The sequence below is a fragment of the Schistocerca piceifrons genome, chromosome 7 (assembly GCF_021461385.2).
Source record: "Schistocerca piceifrons isolate TAMUIC-IGC-003096 chromosome 7, iqSchPice1.1, whole genome shotgun sequence".
Lineage (NCBI taxonomy): Eukaryota > Metazoa > Arthropoda > Insecta > Orthoptera > Acrididae > Schistocerca > Schistocerca piceifrons.
In genome coordinates this window covers 251,595,624-251,613,161 of record NC_060144.1, presented here as the reverse complement: position 1 = coordinate 251,613,161, position 17,538 = coordinate 251,595,624, and the positions used below count along the sequence as shown (strand labels likewise).

Below are 17,538 nucleotides of genomic sequence, written 5' to 3'. Positions count from 1 at the left end.
ACAACTACCACCTCAAAATTATTCTTTCGAAGAATTGCTCACATCCAGCATTGCTTCACAACCCTTCCTCAGGTCCATACAACCTGTCTTCTGCAGAACTCCAGGCACTATGTTCCCTAAAATCTGATGACTCCGTCATTATCCTCCCAGCAGACAAAGGATCTACCACTATAGTACGTGATCGAAAGGGGTATATGAGTGAAGGCCTACGGCACTACATACAGCGTCTGCCATCAAGATCCCATCCCTGTGGTTAAAAGTGACCTGCAGTCCCTCCTTAAAACCTCAGGCCCCTCACAAGGACCAACACTTCAATCCGTAAAACTTCTCACCCCACCCAAACCACGAACCCCCATCTTTTACCTTCTTACTAAGATCCACAAATCCGTTAATACTGGTCGTCCCATAGTTGCTGGTTTCAAAGCACCCACCGAACGTGTATCTGCCTTAGTTGATCAACACCCACAACTCATAGTACAAAGACTCTTCTCCTACATAAAAGATACCTCCCCCCCTCCCCCTCCCCCGGGGGGGGGGGGTCCACAACTCTTTTGTGGATACGTGCGTGGCGAGCACGGGGCCCCGAGCTATTGCAGCCTTCCTTCTTTCCAGGGCTGCATTTCCTTCCCATTCCCCTCCTTGCTCCTTCCCCCTCGCCCTCTCCTCTCCTTCTCGTGCTGTCCTTGCTTATGATGGCCCCTGCTATCCTCCTGGTTCTGTTGGTTTTGCAGTTTAGCTTTGTTGCGTAATCACCTCCTTTTGGCACTCCCTGGTCCCCCTCTGGGGTTTGACCTCCATTACTAAATTTCTCTTCCTTAGTGTGAGCCATTTGGGGAAGAGCACCTTACCTAGTGTCTCCGACGTGTGCCCTCCTAGTTCATTCCACCTTTTCTTTCATGTTGTTGTCTGATGCTAGGGTGCATAGCCAGCACGGTAGCCAGCCCGTGTGGTGGGGTCGCTATGTACCCTTTTGGTTGAGCCCCCTGAACACACAGGGATCACACTTCTGATACCTGAGCTGTGACCACCTCATGCAAGCCTTGGAGTGGTTGCTCGTCATCCTGGAGCATCAGAACTCCCAGCAATGGCCGCTGTGCCAGATGGCCCTTGCTGTGGCTGGGTGGCGCCCGTGAGGAGAGCCCCTGATCGAAGTGGGTGGTATAAGGGCGGACGCTATGCAAATGAAACGCATACGGGTCCAGAACTCTGGCCGTTCTTTTGCGGCCGTCTCTGCGTGGAACTGATTCTTTTAGTGCTGCTTCTCCTGCCCTTTCAGCCTTCCTTTCCATGGCTACCCCCTGGGAAGAGGGTCAGGCCAGTCGGCTAGGGGCAAAGCCTTTCCCCCCTATCTAGTTTGCACCAGGACTGATGGGGATACTTTCACCAATACCAAACCTTTATTCTTTGTGGGGCACATTGAAGACAAGTTTGGCGAAGTGGACTCCCTGAGCAAGATGCACTTGGCTTCGTTGCTGATCAAAACTGCTTCAGCTGCCCAGTCTGCGGCCCTTCGTGCTTGTACCCATCTTGGCACCATTCCTGTGTCCATTACCCCCCACCAGTCTCTAAATATGGTTCAAGGTGTGATTTTTCACAGGGACCTCATCCTTCAAACTGATGAGGAACTTCGGGACAATCTCAGACGGTGGGGTGTTCACTTTGTTCGGCGTGTTCAGAAGGGTCCTAAGTACAATCACATTGATACTGGTGCCTTTATCCTGGCCTTTAAAGGGGATACCCTGTTGTGTCTAGGCAAGACAGCCTAGACACAATGAGAGGAAGCCGAAAGGCACGCGCTAAGCTAAAGCCGGATGCGTGAGGTCTGAAACAGGATACGTAATGAAGGCTATAAAGAAAAGTACGTAGCTTCGGGAATACTTAACTTTAATCCATCCTTTTGGTACTTCTGGAGATTGTGGCGATACAAGTGAGACTCTTTAGATACATGCAATGTTACTAATGGCGCCTTGCAAGGTTGTAGCCATTGACTTAGCTGAAGGCTATTCTAACTATTGGCTCGGCTAATGAGCAATGCTTCGTCCATGTAGTCCCTAGCAAAGTCGTCCGTACAACTGGGGCGAGTGCTATCCCGTATCTCGAAACCTGCCTTGTGGTGGCGCTCGGTCTGCGATCACACAGTGGCGACACGCGGGTCCGACATGTACTAATGGACCGCGGCCGATTTAAAACTACCACCTAGCAAGTGTGGTGTCTGGCAGTGACACCACATACCCTCCCTGAGAAAGTAAAGATTATGGTTTATCGATGTGATGTGAAGCTGTACATCCCACCTCCTCTGCGGTGTTTTAAGTACTTGCGTTTTGGACACGTCTTCTCACTGTTCGCAGGCCCCTTTCTGTGGTGACTGTGGATGTCCACTCCATGAGGGGAGTCCCTGTGTTCCCCCTCCTGTGTGTGTTAATTGTCATGGCAATCATTCTCCACGTTCACCAGATTGCCCAGTATATAAGAAGGAAAAGAAGATACAGGAGTATAAGTCCCTTGATCGTGTAACCTACACAGAGGCTCGTAAGAAGTATACACATCTTCACCCCATGTCCGTGATGTCTAGTTATGCTTTAGTTACTTCTTCACCCCTTCCTCCCCTCTCCTCCCCCCCTCCCCTACAACTCCCACACCTTCTCCGGGCACTGCTCCCCCTCCCCAGCCGGAGAAATGTTCCACTCCTTCGGCATCTGCCGGTCAAGGGCGCCCCTCCTGGGATGCCCCTTCCCGGCATCTTCCAGGCCAAAGGTCTGCTACCACGCGACGACCGCGAAAACTGCGGCCTGTTGGCCCCCAGGCCGCCCGATCTCTTTCTGTTCCGGATCTTGCTGCTGCTGGCTCCTTTATGCCACACAGCCCTCCTCGATCTCAACCTGAAAAGAAGAAGAAACATAAGTGCTGGGACCAAGAGCCTCTGGTGTCACCAGAGGTCCCATCCCCGGCTTCACAACCAGATTCTGACCTGCCGTTCATGGATGTCGCTCCCTCCTTGTCGGTGACGGGTGGTGACCCGGCGGTACGACTGGCTTTAGCCTGTTCAGCCCTCATTTAAATCATCATTCTGTGGTTATCCAATGGAATTGTAATGGATACTACCATCACCTTCCGGAATTGAAATCCCTTATTTCGTTTTACTCTGCAGCTTGTGTGGTTCTCCAGGAATCTCATTTTACTGATGCTCACTCCCCGACCCTCCGTGGGTTCCGTGTTTTCTGTCGAAATCGGGTCGGACCTCTGCGGGCTTCTGGTGGCATTTGTACATTGGTCCGTACAGACATTGCTAGCATGTGGATTCCTCTTCAAACTACATTGGAAGTGGTTGCTGTTAGGGTCCACCTGGACTCTGAGGTCACGGTTTGCAATCTTTATCTCCCTCTAGACAGGGCTCTTACACCTGCTGCCTTAACTGCCCTTCTTCGGCAACTTCCTCCTTCCTTCCTCCTTCTTGGGGATTTTAATGCTCATCATCCCTTGTGGGGCAGTGCATTTCCATCTAGACGAGCCCTTCTCTTAGATCAGTTTATTACAGACCACAACTTGTGCCTTCTTAATGATGGCTCCCTTACTCATTTCAGTGCCGGTCATGGTACCTTTTCTGCCATTGATCTTTCTCTTTCTTCCCCCTTCCTCCCTTCATTACACTGGTCGCTACACGACGACCTTTGTGATAGTGACCATTTCCCGTTGATTCTCTCTCTTCCTTACCACTCCCTGATGGACAGGTTACCTCGTTGGTCTTTCCAACGCGCCGATTGGCCTCTATACACCGCACAGGTCGTGTTTTCTCCCTCTTTGTTGGGTTGTATAGATGACGCGTCTGACGCGATTGTTCGCACTGCTAGCCTTGCTGTACTGCGCTCATCCTGACCACTTCGTCGCCGGCAAGTCCCGTGGTGGAGTACGGCCATTGCCATTGCCATCCGTAATCGCCGTCGAGCTTTGCAACACCTTAAGAGGCACCCATCCCTTGCCAGCCTTATTACTTTTAAACGCCTTCGCGCTAAAGCCTGTTATTTAATCAAACAGAGCAAACGGATATGTTGGGAATGATTTGTTTCTTCCCTTGGTTCTATTGTCCCTATGTCACGGGTATGGGCTACACTTCGCTCTCTCCAAGGTTTCCATCGGCAGTCCACCCTCCCAGGCCTTTACCTCCTAGATGGCCTTTGTATGGACCCGTTAGTTCTTGCGGAACATCTTGTGACCCATTTTGCAATGGCATCAGTATCAGCCTCCTATCCGGCTGCTTTCCTTCGCCAGAAACAGCGGGCCGAAGCTTCCACCTTATGTTTTACCCCTTGTCAGTCAGAATCTTACAACGAACCTTTTACTGAATGGGAATTTCTTTCTGCTGTATCTTCTTCTCATGATACGGCCCCTGGCCCAGATTCCATTCATAACCAACTGCTTCAACATCTCAGTGCTCCACAACGGCAACATCTTCTCCGGGTGTTTAACCGTATTTGGCTCCAGGGTGACTTCCCTTCCCAGTGGAGGGATAGCGTTGTGGTTCCTGTCCTTAAACCTGGTAAGAATCCCCCATATGTTGACAGATATCGGCCAATTTGTCGGACAAATGTTGTTTGCAAGTTACTTGAACGGATGGTAGCCCATCGGCTCAATTGGGTCCTCGAATCTCGGGATCTATTGTCCCCTCACCAGTGTGGCTTCCGAGAGGGACGGTCTCCGATCGATCATTTACTTCACTTGGAATCCGCAGTTCGGCAGGCTTTTTCCCAGCGCCGCCATTTGGTTGCAGTATTTTTTGACCTATGCAAGGCCTATGACACGGGCTGGTGCCATCACAGCTTACTTACACTTCATCAGTGGGGTCTTTGGGGCGCACTCCTGATTTTTATCCGCCAGTTCCTGTTCCATCGGTCATTCAAGGTACTGATTTTAGTTCTCCACAGACCCAGAAGACGGGCATCCCACAGGGCTCTGTCTTGAGTGTCCTTTTCCTCATTGCTATCGATGGACTTGTGGCCTATGTCGGTCCTTTGGTCGCCCCTGCCCTGTATGTGGATGATTTCTGCATTTGGGTTAGTTCCTCTTCGATGGCCTCTGCAGAGCGGTAGCTCCAGGGAGCTATACAGCATGCCTCTGCATGGACCCTCTCACACGGGTTTCAATTCTCTCCTTTAAAATCGCGAGTGGTCCACTTCTGTCGCCGTACTACGATCCACCCTGATCCAGAGCTCTATCTCGATGCACAACAATTGCCTGTGGTCCCACAGTTTCGTTCCCTGGGTCTTCTTTTCGACAACAAGCTCACTTGGCTGCCCCAAATCAGACTTCTGAAGGTAGGATGTCTCTGTAAACTCAATGTCCTTCGCTTCCTTGCCCACGCCTCTTGGGGTGCAGACCGCTCCCTCCTTCTCTGTCTTCATCGTGCTCTAGTTCTGTCTCGCTTGGACTATGGTTGTCAAGTTTATGGTTTGGCTGCTCCTTCCACACTGCACGTTCTGGATCCAGTCCACCATCGTGGTATCCGTTTCGCCACCGGTGCCTTCCCTACTAGCCCTGTTGATAGTCTCCCGGTTGAAGGTGGAATCTGCCCCCCCCCCCCCCCCTTTCTGTTCGGTGGTCCCAGCTTCTGGTGTCTTATGCGCTCTCTGTCCGTTCCTCTCCCACTCATCCTTCCTATTCTATCCTGTTCCCAGACCATGGACGTTGCCCACCTGATTCCCGCCCTTGGGCGGGTTTACCAGTTGGGCTGCGCCTTGCGTCTCTTTGCCGTGATTTTCAGCTTCCTTCTTTGTCCTGTCTTCGTCACTCCCTCCCCTCCACCCACCCTTGGTTAGTTCCTCGGCCTCGAATTAGGATGGATCTCCACCAAGGTCCGAAAGATTCCATCCCCCTGATGGTGTTCCGTTCCTTTTTCCGTTGAATTTTATGGGAGTTTGAGGATGCTGTTGTTTTTTACACTGATGGCTCTAAATCTGCTGATCATGTGGGATATGCCTTCACGTCCTCTGTTGGAACTGAAAATCATCTGCTGCCACTTAAATGTGGGGTGTTTATTGCAGAATTGATGGCAATTTCCCAGGCCCTTACCTTTATTAAACAGTCCCAACACAACCGCGTTTTGTTATGCACAGACTCAATGAGTGGTCTTCTGGCTATTGACCAGTGTTTTTCGCGCCATCCCTTGGTCTCTGCCATCCATGACCATCTCGCTGATATTCACTGTGTTGCTTGTTCCGTTGACTTCCTTTGGGTCCCTGGCCATGCGGGTATCCCGGGTAATGAGCTCGCTGATCGTTTGGCTGGGGGAGCAGTCACTTACCCCCCGTTTTCTGTAACCCCTCCTGCAGCGGATTTACAGCTTCACATCAAGTCCCACTTTGCACACTCATGGGCCAACTCTTGGGAGGCTACTTCCTTGTCTAATAAACTTCGTGCGATTAAGGTGACAACAGGCCCATGGCGTTCTTCCTTTCGCCTCTCCCGAAAGGCCTCGACCACACTGTGTTGTCTCCGCATTGGCCATACCAGGCTGACCCATGGTTTTCTTTTGTGTGATGAGCCACCCCCCACTTTGTGGTTGTGGAGCCTTCCAGTCAGTAGCCCACATTTTGGTTGAATGCCCCCTTCTTTTGGCTCCCCCACACTTTACCTGTGATTTGGCTGACAATTCCCAGATGGTCGACCTGGTTCTCGGATTCCTCTGGGAAAGTGGTTTTTATTCTCTGTTTTAAGGTTTTTAATCTCACTCTGGTGTTTGGGCAGGGCAGTGAGTGTTGGGGTATCTCTCACTGTAAGCAATATTTGGAGATTACCGACTCCCCTCCCTGACCGCGTTCTTCTTTTCTCCCCCTTTTACTCTGTTTTTATCATTTTTTAGGGTTGGTTAGTCTCCTTTTCCCATAAGCACTTCTACATTCTAGCGATCGCACCTTTTAAGTTGGAGGTGGTCTTGCTTCTGCTGCTTCAGAGTTGGGATATTTCCTGCTTCTATCATAGCATTGGGTTCTCTCTCTTGCTGACTTACCTCATTTTGTTTTACCATTGACAACATGACTGCCTTTTAACATTTTTTAGCCTTTTCCCTTTTATCATTCTGACTTCACTCAGATATCACACTATCGGAATGGACCACATTTGAAACAAGGGACTGATGACCTTGCTGTTTGGTCCCTTCAACCCAAACCAACCAACCAACCATTTCCTAGATCATCTGAAATCTGTGGCCATCCCACTCCCACTACACACCTTGCTTGTCACTATTGATGTCACCTCCCTCTTTATCAACATCCCCCAAGTACATAGTATGTCTACTGCTGAACATTTCCCCAATCACTACCCACCTGATTTCAAACCTATAAGAACCTTCCTACTCACGTTAATAAATTTTATACTTACCAACAACTACTTTACCTTAGAGTGGCAGACATATAAGCAGGTCAGAGGTACGACAGTGGGAACCAGGATGGTTCCTTCCTATGCCATCCTTTTCATGGGTCACTTGGAGGGTGCTTTCCTGGGATTCATAAGCCTTCAAACCCTCGTTTGGTTTAGATACATTGATAACGTATGTACGATATGGGCTCATGGTGAGGCTGATGTGCTAAAATTCCTGGAATCTCTGAATACCTTCTCCCAATTAAATTTCACATGGTCCTATTCCGAATCCCATACCGCTTTACTTGATGTTGTTCTCATCCTCACCAAAGGCCAGCAACACACTTCCATTCACGTTAAACCTATCAACAAACAGCAGTACTAACATTTTGACAGTTGCCGTCCTTTCCATATCAAATTTTCCCTCCCATAGAGCCTTGGCATCTGAGGCAAATGTATTTGTTTGGATGCAGACTCTAAGATTCTCACTTCAGACTTCACTGCACATGGTTACCCCACCAGCCTACTTAAAATGCATATTTCCTGGGCCTTCACATCCAGTCCTGGTACTGCAAATCCCTCCAAAAAACAACGTCGGAGTGCACCACTGATGACTCAGTGTTATCCTGGTCTGGAATGTATTAATCAGCGACTTCAACAAGGCCATGACTTAGTAAAATCTTGCTCTGAAATGAGATCCATTATACCTGAAATTTTGCCCACCACACCTAGAATAGCTTTCTGTCGCCCTTCCCAATCTCCGCAATCTTGTTGTCGGACCCTATGCTCCTTCTGCACCCATCCCTTACCCTATGGCTCCTAGGCCTATGACCTTCCCCACTGCAAGTCTTACCCTGTGCACCCTCCCACCACAACTGATAACAGCCCTGTAAGTGGCAAAACATATACTATGAAAGGGAAAGCCACCTGCGAAGCAACACGTCATATACCAGCTGTTACGTAAATACTGTTCGGCCTTCTACATCGGCACCGGCCGGTGTGGCCGAGCGGTTCTAGGTGCTTCAGTCTGGAACTGCGCGACCGCTACGGTCGCAGGTTCGAATCCTGCATCGAGCATGGATGTGTGTAATGCCCTTAAGTTAGTTAGGTTTAAGTAGTTCTAAGTTCTAGGGGACTGATGACCTCAGATGTTAAGTCCCATAGTGCTCGGAGCCATTTGAACCATTTTTTTTTTACATCGGCATGACTACCACCAAAATACCAGTTAGGATGAATGGGTATAGGCAGAGGGTGTATACTGGCAACTCTCAATATCCAGTTGCAGAGCATGCTCTACAACATAACATTTGTGACCTCCGCAGCTGTTTCTTCAAACACATTGTCTGGATTCTTCCCCAGACACCAGTTTCTCAGAACTCCCCAGGTGGGATCTAACACTACAACATGTCCTTGGTTCTCACCACCCACCTGGCCTTAATTTACGTTAATTTCTTCTGTCTCAACATTTCTTCACTGTTCAACTACTTGCATCACTCTGTTTTAGTTTTCTACCTCTTTCATTGTCTTTCCCGTCTATTTTTCATTGCCCCCTCCAACCTCTGTTATGTACAATGCACTTAGCTTTTCACTCTTATTAACTCGTGCATGATGTTTAAAGCAATAATCCCTGTCTGCATATAGCCCTGTCTTCCACCTTTAAGCTCACAGGTTTTCAAATCTCGTCTGATGCAGTCCCCAACAATAAGTCGTTCCTCCTCATCCCATACAGTAATACTCCCCTGGCCCGCAGTTCTGGGTCACTTTTCCGAAATCTACCCCCTTTCCTAGACCTCTCCAGCCCTTCCCCTTCACCCCATTTTCCTTTCCCTTTAACTCTTCTGTCTGAAGGAGCAGCAAGTGGCTCCGAAAGCTAGGCAAATACAACCGTCTTTTATGTGTGCCTTCTGCTGCCACTTGATGAGTAGATTTTTGATCTGTCCAATTAAATAATTTTGTCAATAACTGATAGTTCTTGTTATATTATTTAAGCCTTTTTTGTGTCTACTGGGTTGCCATCTGACTTCTTTATGTTCACATTTGTCTTTATTTTTCATATAGATGGCATACATCTTTCCTCTTGATAGTTTTTAAACCTTGCAGAACTGTGTTCTCCTTCCTCTGGTGCATCATGAGGGGGGGGGGGGGGGGGGGGGGTCACGGTGCTTAGCATGTGATTGCTGGCGGCTTTCGGAGAGAGGACGTACTAGTGTACGGGCAGTTGGTCTGAGGTGGCCCCCATGGATGGCTGCATTGGTTGCTAGTATGTGGCGGTTGTTTGCTATTTATTTTGCTGCCCGCAAGGTTGCACCGGCTCACCATAGGACAGTTTGAATCTGCCTGTGGTTGCATGTGTGTGTTCACTGTGAAATGGTATATTGTTAACTTGATACGCAAGTTCACATCTTGCGGCTTTCTTGTAGTGTTCCCCAAATTTTCCTGTTGTTGTTAACGTAGACTGTTGAATGACAATTTGTTTAACGCAAGCAACAAGAGGAGCCTTTCAACAGAGCAACGTTGAGTGTTCAATGAGCGTACAGTTGAAATTACTGTTACAACCAAATACATCATTGCTCTGTGATTATTAATAACTTGGCAAAATTACTACCCACCAGTAAGAAGGGCGTTGCAAGTTTCATTGGGATGGCCAATTATTTCAGGAAGATTGTCCCAAATTTCACTCAGCAGGCTGCCCTATTTAACAACTTACGCAAGAAAGGGGTGAGCTTTATTTGGGGAGAGAGCGAACAAGCCACCTTTGACGCCCTGAAAATTGCCCTCACCAACCCCCAGGTCCTGGCCATCCTTGACTTCAATCACTGATTCATTGTCCAGACCGACATGTCAAGTACCGGCATTGCTGCCGTCCTCCTGCAGCAAATTGAAGGGGATAGACGCCCTGTTGCCTTCGCCTTTAGGTGTCTGTTCGAGGTCAAATTGAAGTACTCCGTGTACGAATGTGAAGCTCTCGCTGTTTTGTTCGCCCTCAAGAAGTTTAAATTCTGTCTCGAGCGTAGGGAGTTCGACCTCGAGACGGATAAACAGGCATTAAGCTGGGTATTAGCCAGGCCCAGAAAAAGTGGGCATATTGCTAGGTGGGCGGTACCTGTATCGGCCTTTCCTTTAAGGTTCACCATATTAAAGGGGCTGAGAACCAGGTTACCAATGAGCTGAGTGCATGTTTGAGGAGAAAGGGGAAGATCTTAAAAACGACGCCTATCAGAGATCCCTGCACTATTTGTTAACCTCAAAGAGCAACAGTCTCAAGATCCCATCTTGGGGCACATTAGGCGAGCCGTGTTGAATGGGAAAGAGGTCATCGGTTATACCTTACACATAGGAGTCTTATGTCGGCGGTTCGGCAGGTCCAATGAGGATAGGATTTGCTTGCCCCAGATCCTTGTTCAGCCCACCTGTACATACTTTCACACTTCCTCCTAGGCGGACATTTAGAGGTGGCCAAAACAGTCACCAGAATGTGCCAGCATGTCACGTGGCCCGCGATGTACAAGGATGTCCGTTGATTAGTTAGGCAATGTGAGGCCTGTAAAATTGGGTAAACTTGGAAGTAACATTTGTCAGGGATTATTGCAGTCTGACCAACAGTTTACCCCCATGGATAAGGTCTTCATTGATCACGTGGGACCCTTACCCGGGAACAAGAATGGGAACTGCAATATTTTGGTCATCGTGGATGCCTTTAGCCGCTTCATGTGGCTCCTCCCTAGCAGGGAGACTGTGACGTGCAGCACCGTTAACCATCTTACTAAAGTTTTCACTCTTTTTGCCCCCGCCCCCCCTCCCCTCACCTCTAAGACCCTGATTAGCGACAATGCTCCCAGCTTTATTTTAAAAGGGTTTCGCAGGTTCTGCTTTAATAATGCCATCAAACATGTTACCACCACACCTTACTATCCTTAGCCTTCGTTGGCTGAGTGTGTTAACCAGAACCTAAAGGCAGCCTTAATTATTTATGATGCCAACGGGCAGAACAAGTGGGATTCGTCATTGCCGTGGCTCAATCTTGCTTTTAACATTGCTCAGCATGAGACTTCCAGCACGACTCCCGCCTCCCTAATGCTTACTTATCCAATTAATACTCCCCTAGCCAATCTGTGGAATATCAAAGACCTCGTACCAGCAAGTTTGGATCGACATCAAGTTAAGTACAATTATGAGAATGCTAGACGCAATATTAAGCGATCTCATCTCTGGCAAGCTCAGCACTATAATTGTGGTAGGGACCCGGTCCGAATAAAGGTAGGGGATCGGGTTTTCGTATGTAACTTGAACACCCATGTGACCAGGAAGCACCTAGTGTTGGTAAGTTCCCCCCCCTGTTTTATTGGCCCATGCCAGGTCCACAAGCGACTGGGTCTAGTCAACTTTTGGTTCATTCGTGTGCAAGTTAAGTCACCTCCCCCCTCTCCTTCCTCTGGCGCATTGCCAAAGGGGGTCACGGTGCTTAGTGTGCAATCGTTGGGGCTTTGAGAGAGAGAGAGAGAGAGAGAGAGAGAGAGAGAGAGAGAGAGAGAGAGAGAGAGAGACGTACTAGCGTGTGGGCAGTTGGTGTGAGGTGGCCTGTGAGGACGGCCGCATTGGTTACTAGTATGTGCCGGTAGTTTGCTATTTATTTTGCTGCCCGCGAGGTTGTACCAGTGAGATTGCCTCCTGGTAGAGCGATGCTCACAGTTGGACAGTTGGAATCTGCCTGTGGTCGCGTGTGTGTGTTCACCGTTCAATGGTACAGGGTGTTACAAAAAGGTACGACCAGACTTTCAGGAAACATTCCTCACGCACAAATAAAGAAAAGATGTTATGTGGACATGTGTCCGGAAACACTTAATTTCCATGTTAGAGCTCATTTTAGTTTCGTTCTTCCACCTACGCTCAGTGGAGCACATTATCACGATTTCATACGGGATACTCTACCTGTGCTGCTAGAACATGTGCCTTAACAAGTACGACACAACATGTGGTTAATGCACGATTGAGCTCCTGCACATTTCAGTCGAAGTGTTCGTACGCTTCTCAACAACAGATTCAGTGACCGACGGATTGGTAGAGGCGGACCAATTCCATGGTCTCCACGCTTTCCTGACCTCAACCCTCTAGACTTTCATTTATGGGGGCATCTGAAAGCTCTTGTCTACGCAACTCTGGTACCAAACGTAGAGACTCTTCGTGCTCGTATTGTGGACGGCTGTGAAACAATACGCCATTCTCCAGGGCTGCATCAGCGCATCAGGGATTCCATGCGACGGAGGGTGGATGCATGTATCCTCGCTAATGATGGACATTTTGAACATTTCCTGTAACAAAGTGTTTGAAGTCACGCTGGTACGTTCTGTTGCTGTGTTGTTTCCATTCCATGATTAATGTGATTTGAAGAGAAGTAATAAAATGACTTCTAACATGGAAAGTAAGCGTTTCTTTACCCATGTCCACATAACATATTTTCTTTCTTTGTGTGTGAGGAATGTTTCCTGAAAGTTTGACCGTGCCTTTTTGTAACACCCTGTATATTGTCAGCTTGATTTGTAAGTTCGCATCTGCAGATTCATGTCGTGGCTTTCGTGTAGTGTCCCCCGAATTTTCCTGTAGCTGTAAACGTTCACCGTTGAATGACAGTTTAACGGCAAGCAACAAGAGAGGAGCCTGCAGACAGAGTGACGTTGAGTGTTCAATGAAATTACTGTTATAACCAAATACGTCATTGCTCTGTGATTATTGGCTGGTCCATTGATCGTGACCGGGCCAAATATATCACGAAACAAGTGTCAAACGAAACTTGTCTAGCTTCAAGGGGGAAACAACATGGCGTTATGGTTGGTCTGCCAGATGGCGTTGCCATAGGTCAGACAGATATCAACTGCATGAACCCCCATTTTTTATCACATATATGTGTAGTACGTAAAGAAATATGAATGTTTTAGTTGGGCCACTTTTTTTGATTTGTCATTGATGACGCTGTAATAGTCACAAACATATGGCTTACAATTTTAGAGGAACAGTTGGTAACAGGTAGGTTTTTTAAATTAAAATACAGAACGTAGGTACGTTTGAACATTTTATTTCCGTTGTTCCAATGTGATACATGTACCTTTGTAGACTTATCATTTCTGAGAACGCATGCTGTTACAGTGTGATTACCTGTAAATACCACATTAATGCAATAAATGCTCATATTGATGTCCGTCAACCTCAGTGCATTTGGCAGTATGTGTAACGACATTCCTCTCAACAGCGAGTAGTTCATCTTCCTTAATGTTCGCACATGCATTGACAATGCGCTGACGCATGTTGTCAGGCGATCACGATAGCAAATATCCTTCAACTTTCCCCACAGAAAGAAATCCGGGGAAGTCAGATCCGGTGAATGTGCGGGCCATGGTATGGTGCTTCGGCGACCAATCCACCTGTCGTGAAATATGCTATTCAATACCACTTCAACCGCACGTGAGCTATGGGCAGGACATACATCATGTTGGAAGTACATCACCATTCTGTCGTGCAGGAAACATCTTGTAGTAACATCGGTAGAACATTACGTAGGAAATCAGCATACATTGCACCATTTAGACTGCCATTGATAAAATGGGGGCTAATTATCCTTCCTCCCATAATGCCGCACCATACATTAACCCACCAAGGTCGCTGATGTTCAACTTGTCGCAGCTATTGTGGATTTTCCGTTGCCCAATAGTGCATATTATGCCGGTTTACGTTAGCGTTGTTGATGAATGGTGCTTCATCACTGAACAGAACGTGTGCAAAAAATCTGTCATCGTCCTTTAATTTCCCTTGTGGCCAGTGTCAGAACTGTACACGACGTACAAAGTCGTCGCCATGCAGTTCCTGGAGCACAGAAATATGATACGGGTGCAATCGATGTTGATGTAGCATTCTCAACACCGAAGTTTTTGAGATTCCCGATTCTCGCGCAATTTGTCTGCTATTGATGTGCGAATCAGCCGCAACAGCAGCTAAAACACCTACTTGGGCATCATCATTTGTTGCATGTCATGGTTGACGGTTCACATGTGGGTGAACACTTCCTGTTTCCTTAAATAATGTAACTATCCAGCGAACGGTCCGGACACTTGGATAATGTCGTCCAGGATACCGAGCAGTGTACATGGCACACGCCCGTTGGGCATTTTGATCAGAATAGCCATACATCAACACGATATCGATCTTTTCCGCAATTGGTAAACACTCCACTTTAACATGGGTAATGTATCACGAAGCAAATACCGTTCGTACTGACAGAATGTTACGTGATACCATGTACTTATATGTTTGTGACTATTACAGCGCCATCTATCACAAAGCTAAAAAAGTGGTCCAACTAAAACATTCATATTTCTTTACGTACTACACGAATATGTAATAAAAAATGGGGGTTCCTATTTAAAAAAAAAAAAAAAAACGCAGTTGATATCCGTTTGACCTATGGCAGTGCCATCTAGCAGGCCAACCATAGCACCATCTTGTTTCCGTATTGTTTAAACTTCCTTATTTTTAATGTATGTGTATGCTGGGTCGCAGCAGGTCTGGCGACTAAGTATTACGGTTGTTAGTAACACCTGCTACTTGTTGCTTCAACGATTATTTTGTTGTAGTCCTTTATCTATGTCTGTTAATATTTAAAAGGTAAAATAATTCTGGGTATTGATTGTGTAGTGACCATAATTTTGGTATATCCTTTTATATATATATATTCTTCCAACTTAAGGTTTGGGAAGACAAGAAACGTCGGTATTTATAGTCAGCATCAGGGCCGACATTGGTTTCCAATGTTCCGCACCCAATCGTGATCTTGTACCCTGTATGTTGGGCGCGTATTTGGCTTGAGAGAGTTGCCTATTCTGAGGCGCGCCTTTCGCTATCACTGTTGGAGCCTGTATTGCTCGATCCCCCTGAACTTGGCCTAGCCCTCCCACTCCCATTCCTACTTAATGATAAATCCAGACTTGAGTAGGACCATATCACTTGCATTAGCTCTTTAACAGTTGCAAATAGGTATGCCATTTTGCACTTTCTTGTGATCCACCTTTCCGATTTTGCTGCTCTTTTGCTGCATTTTTATATCATCTTCTGTAATCGATCAAATTCAGTATATTGTGTGTCATCCAAGGATTTCTACCAGGTCCCAAGTTTCTGTGTAGTTTGTTCTCTGCTGGTTTCACCATCCCATGTTTCAAATTTACCCATTCAACTTCTGTTACATTCCTCCCCATTGGCCATAGAGCTCAAAGTTTTGTTTCCTGAGTTCTGGTAATTATAGCTTTTTTCTCTGTTATTACATTGTTATGGCAGCTCAGTTGATTATATAAGCTTTGGAAACAGAGGTTTGTAGCTGTCAGTATCTTGTCACCTGTATTCTTTTGTAGCCCTACATTCAGTTAAATACGCAGTTTAACTGGAGCCATAATACGTTCTTGACTTTGGCAATATAAAAGCAGAAATAAATATTATTAATTTGTTCATTGGTTCTGTGTCTTTAAGTAGCATCATGTTACAGCTTCAGTACTTGATGGCTTTAGAGTTTTCATGCTAATGGAAAAGTGTTCTTAATAGTTAATGTGACAGTTGCTTTGTACATTGTATCACTAACATTCTCTATTGGTTGTTTTTGTTTTCCCAGAAGTCTGTATGAAACCTTATATTATATGTTTTGTGGTCTGCCTGGGAAGCAACTTAATAAAGAAACGGTGGAGTTCTTCAACAAAACAATAGATCAGTTGTCAAAACTTGTTATGACATCACCAATGGCAGAGAGATCGGATGTCTTGAGGAATGTAGCAAGAATTAATTACCCACCATCAGGTAGAGTTCGAAAGTATCCAGGTAAAAAACAAATGGTAAGAAACAATATCCAATTTCTATTTGGCAACATTGCAGTGTGTTAAAAGTACTTATTCATGTTTTTCTCAGCAGGCATCACATGAACAGGAAGATTTTCTTTTAGAATTACAAGGCTACAATCCTTTAAGACTACCTCGTCATTACCTGTCATTCAATGAGACGCTTGAAGAAACACCACCTCCTGAGAGTCGTGCTGAGGTGAAGATGGAGTCTGTGGAAATTCCTGCATGTTCTATATTCAGTTAACAGTTTTGTTATGTATGTATAATCTTACTGTATGAATCCTCAAAGTGTATGTGTGTAACATAAATTCCTGTTTTCTCTTGTACGTAGTTGCAGGAATGTATATTCACTGACACATTTCAATTAATTTCATTCCATTGATCATATTTTCAGTTCATTCTGTGGATACATTGTAGATAATGGTCATTATGTATATATATCTACATGAGTAAGATCTACTGAATATTATAAAACTCTGCTATTGTGCTACAACTCATTCAAGATTAAAGTTTCAGCATAAGAAAGTAATGCTAAAGTTTGAAGGAGACTGCCTGAACAAGCATAACAACATTAATAATAATAATAATAATAATAATAACAATATGCTTTCTGTGTTATATCAGATTGTCATTGTCTGACTACATCGTGTTGCATGAACAGTTTTCGTTGTTGAATTTGGGCAGTGACACAACAAAACATAATAAACATAGTAGTGATAATTGTGTTGCTTGTCTGAGTCTGGCTCCAGAGATGCCAGAGTTACCAGAAAGAAATGCTACAGCACAGACCGTACAATACAGTTTTTTTTATTAAAAAGACTACATTCGAGTTTCAGTGCATCCACTCTTCAAACACTGGTGCTTAACTATTCGTTACATGATGCAGTGAGTTGTAATTTTGTCCTCTCTGGATTTGTGAATGTAATCATTATTAACAACTATAAAACAAGTGTGGTAATGGAATGAAACCTTAATGACCTACGAATAAAAAAACTTGAGTTTGCTACCTTGTAATACATGTTGTGCTGTGTTCACTTTATTTGTTGCAGACAATGGTCAACATTTTTGTTGTTACTGAATTTTTTAGCTTAATGCCTGTTCCCATTTCAAGTTGGACAATAAAACAAGAAGAAATTTAAGTATAATGATGCTGTCTTGTGCATTTTGTCTCCATGACTGGTAATTCTAAGTTACAGTTGCATAAATTATAAACTTAACAATTTACTACTGTCACTTCCATAATCATTCCCACTATTTCAGGTTCACTGAACGTGATCTAGACTTGAGTTACCTAAAGCAGGCATTTCTACATAAACTG

The 17,538-nt window shown here is 45.9% G+C and overlaps 1 protein-coding gene across 3 annotated transcripts in view; it reads left to right on the top strand.

The window, feature by feature from the left end:
- LOC124804994 overlaps positions 1-16,541 on the top strand; it is a 77,298-nt gene extending 60,757 nt beyond the window's left edge. For 2 of the 3 annotated variants that reach the window (XM_047265388.1, XM_047265390.1), the window contains exons 3-4: positions 15,998-16,214; positions 16,288-16,541. In XM_047265388.1, coding sequence (XP_047121344.1) covers positions 15,998-16,214; positions 16,288-16,464 — 394 coding nt within the window. In that variant the 3' untranslated portion in view covers positions 16,465-16,541. The remainder of the gene's footprint in view (positions 1-15,997; positions 16,215-16,287) is intronic. The other variant, XM_047265389.1, reaches the window with a different exon arrangement.
- Positions 16,542-17,538: the final 997 nt, after the last annotated feature.